Source organism: Berghia stephanieae, unplaced genomic scaffold, assembly GCF_034508935.2.
Source record: "Berghia stephanieae isolate SIO BIC M18660-M18661 unplaced genomic scaffold, UCSD_Bste_1.3 scaffold834, whole genome shotgun sequence".
NCBI lineage: Eukaryota > Metazoa > Mollusca > Gastropoda > Nudibranchia > Aeolidiidae > Berghia > Berghia stephanieae.
This window is the reverse complement of record NW_027629471.1, coordinates 12,501-16,388: the sequence shown is the minus strand read 5'-3', so window position 1 is coordinate 16,388 and position 3,888 is coordinate 12,501. Positions and strand designations below refer to the sequence as shown.

Sequence of the window (3,888 nt, the reverse complement as noted above, 5' to 3'; positions counted from 1 at the left end):
AAACTTAAAAAAACAGTTAATAAGGATGAAACAAAAGGCACTAAAATACAAGTCATTCACAAACTTTAAGAAATTTTAAAAAATCAGTTTAGAACTGAAAGCAGAAATTTTGAATCTCATTCTCTCATTGCTGGGTGCAGTCATTTTTTTTTCTTCATAAAGGCGTGTCAACAAAAGAAAGACATCACACATCAGCCGAGGTCATAAGGCACGCGCGCGTTTCTTGTCCAGCCTCGATACGGTCAGTAAGGTGAATACGAGGTGGCACAATTCGTCCTTCTTCCGTCTCACTTGACCCCTGACCCCAACGATCGAACAACTTGGCGAAGCTTGTGCGGAAGAAAGAGCGGAAACTCTTCCTGAAAGGAGGTGAAAATATCAAATAAACATAAAGTTTGATAGCCCAGTCGAGACGATTCATGTATAGAAAAACAGGTTGTAAATCTATGATCAGTTGTGGTACTGGTCCCGAATTAACGACTCCGTAAAAGCGAACGACTGACATGGGGAGTTTGAGTAACAGCATTATAAGAACCACGAAGAATACGACATTAGTCATAAGTAATGGCGACGTGTTAGATGATCCGTTCCTAGAAGGACTTGCTCTGTTGTTGACATCTACAGTGGTTGAATTAATTCTGTAATATTCACAACCACGAGCTAATATAAGAACGATGAGCACGACGAGCAAGATGTATGGTACGATTCGAACGAATACAAAATCCAGCTTCATGAGAATGGTAAACTCGTCCTTGAATTCAGGCCAAGTGCTACAAAAGACTCCGAGATAGGGATTGTTGACGAGCCCAGTCATATAGATGATGTAGTAATAGCAAACACCGGTCAGTACGGCCATGGCTGGAAGAGAAAAAGTGAAAACAAATCAGTTATGTTGGAAAAAGTAATGAGCAAAATTGAATATATAACAGCTTAATGCCTTGTCCTGCATGTTAAGTGTTGCTTGGTTGGGACCCCTTGCAAAGCGCTTTGAGCACGGTTAGTGGATATCGCGATATATATATATATATATATATATATATATATATATATATATATATATATATATATATATATATATATATATAATGCCCAAGTTTTTAAATTAACGATTGATCAAGACAAGAATTATTTTTTTCCCCGAAGAGAGTAAATCCGTGCCCTTAAACATGACATACAAATTAAACCCAGGTACACTCGAGGACAGTTTCTTCGATCACCACGGGGCATGCAAAACCGTTTGAGGAAACCGTAATTCTAGGAAACTGTGTTCAAAGAATAATAAGGAAAAATTTAGGGACTTTCAAATGAGTTCGGGGAAACCGTGTTTTCGAGGAAACCGTACTCGAGTGTATCATATTTTAAGATATACCATTACGTACTTATTTGCAGGTCTGATAATCCGAGTATTTATGAGCTCATAGTTGTAATGGGAATAGTCTCAAACCAGCTATTTTCATTTACAGCAATGTTAAAATAAGCCCATGATAACGTTCGGTTATCAGACCTGCAAATAGTATGTGCACGTGGTTACAATCAACGTAATAAAAACAAATTTGAGCTTTTGTATGGCGCAATATCGGCGAAACGTGCCCAACGCTTTTTACAAGGGGTCCTTGGCCAAAAGCATGTAGAAGTTTTTACCGAAAGAGACAGTGCTGTTAACGGCCAGGTACTCGTTTTACACATGAGTACGTTGAGAGCAGGTGAGTAAAAAGTCTTTTCCAAGGACCCAACTATGCGTCGAGACCTGACCCCAGGACCTTCCGATCCGAAGGCGAGTGTCATACAACAAGACCATATAGCTACACTTTACCAGTTTGAGAGGATGGGTTACAAGAACGGCTATATGTGCGGCTATGTGGTCTGGTGGTAGGACACTCGTTTTCGGATCGGAAGGTCCTGGGTTCGAGCTCGAATTAAAAATTCACCCCATACACCGGAGCATACTCAATGTCTCAATCGTTTCTATGTTATATGTTTGTGTTGAGAATATTGGCTATAAAGCTTAACTGCTGGTCAAAAATAACTTCGCGATGGTTGTGCGCGAGCGAGCCTGCGATCTCCAAGAAGTGGGTGAGAGAGGGCTCTAGAAATATGACTTGGGTTTGAAACGAATATTTTTGTATTCGTGGATAGCTCACACGGTAGAGCCACGCTCTCACCTGCCAGACGGAGTTGTCGTACCAATAAGGTCGCAGGTTCAAACCCCACCACCGCCGCGAAAAAATTTTTATTCTCTATTGTCTTCTGGCACTTTTCTACTCACTTCATATCTAGTAGTAGTAGTAGTAGTAGTAGTAGTAGTAGTAGTAGTAGTAGTAGTAGTAGTAGTAGTAGAAGTAATAATAATAATAATAATAATAATAATAATAACAATAATATAATAATAATAATAATAATAATAATAATAGAATATCAAAAATACAGAATTATCTTTAAACATTATTTAATAGATTAATTCTTTGATAGATTTAATTATAAATTAATAATAAAATAAAATCGTGAAAAAAGAAAAAACAAACCAAACAAAAAACCTAGTATGTTCACGTGAATTCCATAAACCCTCAACACTTTGGTTGACTTTCCATGAGTACAGACACGCTTTCGAGTGACGTCACGAATTCTTAGAAGCGTCTGTGACTCTCACTTCGACGAGCGAATATTCATATACATTCTTATTTTATTACATCTTAGAATTCTATAATTGGTTTGTATTCGGATTTAGAATTTTACTAACATTGTATATTACCCCTACTGTCCATCTTTTGTATGCCTGACTCGGTGTTATCTATGATAATTCGTTTTGATAATTCCACCCTGGGCACGGCCTTTCTTACTCACCACGACTTACGTGTACTAACCTCATTTGTTGGTCGTTTATAGACGGGGAAGTTATTAGAGAGAGAACGTAATATTGGTTTTGCGCATGCGTCTCTCGTCCTCGCTTCCGGTGAAAGCGGCATGAGACACTTCACCTAAAACCGAGGACGAGAGAGACGCATGCGCAAAACCATGTTGACGTTCTCTCTGTAAGGTACGCGTCCAATCAAGGGACGCTACTCTTCCGCTAATCTCATTCCCTATTGATTATTTTAAAAATTCGCTTCAAAGAGTAACGTCATTCGTACAAGTTTCCGGACTCATGTAAAGTCACCCAAAATGTTGGGGTTTGTGGCATTATAATCAAATATCATCCCCACCTTGGAGATGAGCCTTCATTTAATTAAGTAAATTATAGCTAACACTCCTTGTAAAACTGGACTAATCCAGATGAAGAAAATGAACGTAAAGATAAAATGATTAGAATTAGGAAGATCAATATTGTAACTCTTCAATAATGGATTTTGTAAAATAAACAAATGTGGTATATATTATGTCCGACAAAAAACAAAAAAAAAAAAAAAAAAAAAAAAAAAATATATATATATATATATATATATATATATATATATATATATATATATATATATATATATATATATATATTTGACAACTCGCCCAATCTTGTAAAAAAATCTCATACTTAGGACTGTTCAAGGAAATCTCAGGTTTGAGAGTATGTGACAAAATGGATGTCATTTTAATCAATTGCTGTCTGAAGGACTAGTTTTCAGGCCGAAATATTTAAATTTGTGTTGGTTTATTTTTTCAGAAAACGACAGTATTGTGCGGCTATGTGGTCTAGTGGTATGACACTCGCTTTCGGATCTGAAGGTCCTGGGTTCGAGCCTCGCGCTTGGTGCATAGTTGAGTCCTTGGAAAAGGCTCTTTACTCACATTCTCTCACCGTACTCAGGTATAAAATGAGTACATAGCCTTTAACAGCGTTGTCTTTGTCCGAAACAGTCCTAACAGGCGTCATGTCCCGTCCTACATGTTAAATGTTGC

At 37.5% G+C, this 3,888-nt stretch overlaps 1 protein-coding gene across 1 annotated transcript in view; it reads right to left on the bottom strand.

Annotated features, from left to right (window-relative positions):
• Nucleotides 1-29: 29 nt before the first annotated feature.
• The window catches only part of LOC144962311 (uncharacterized), a 14,286-nt gene continuing 10,427 nt past the window's right edge, over nt 30-3,888 (bottom strand). Inside the window, exon 3 of the mRNA XM_078895213.1 lies at nt 30-858. Coding sequence (XP_078751339.1) covers nt 185-858 — 674 coding nt within the window. The 3' untranslated portion in view covers nt 30-184. The remainder of the gene's footprint in view (nt 859-3,888) is intronic.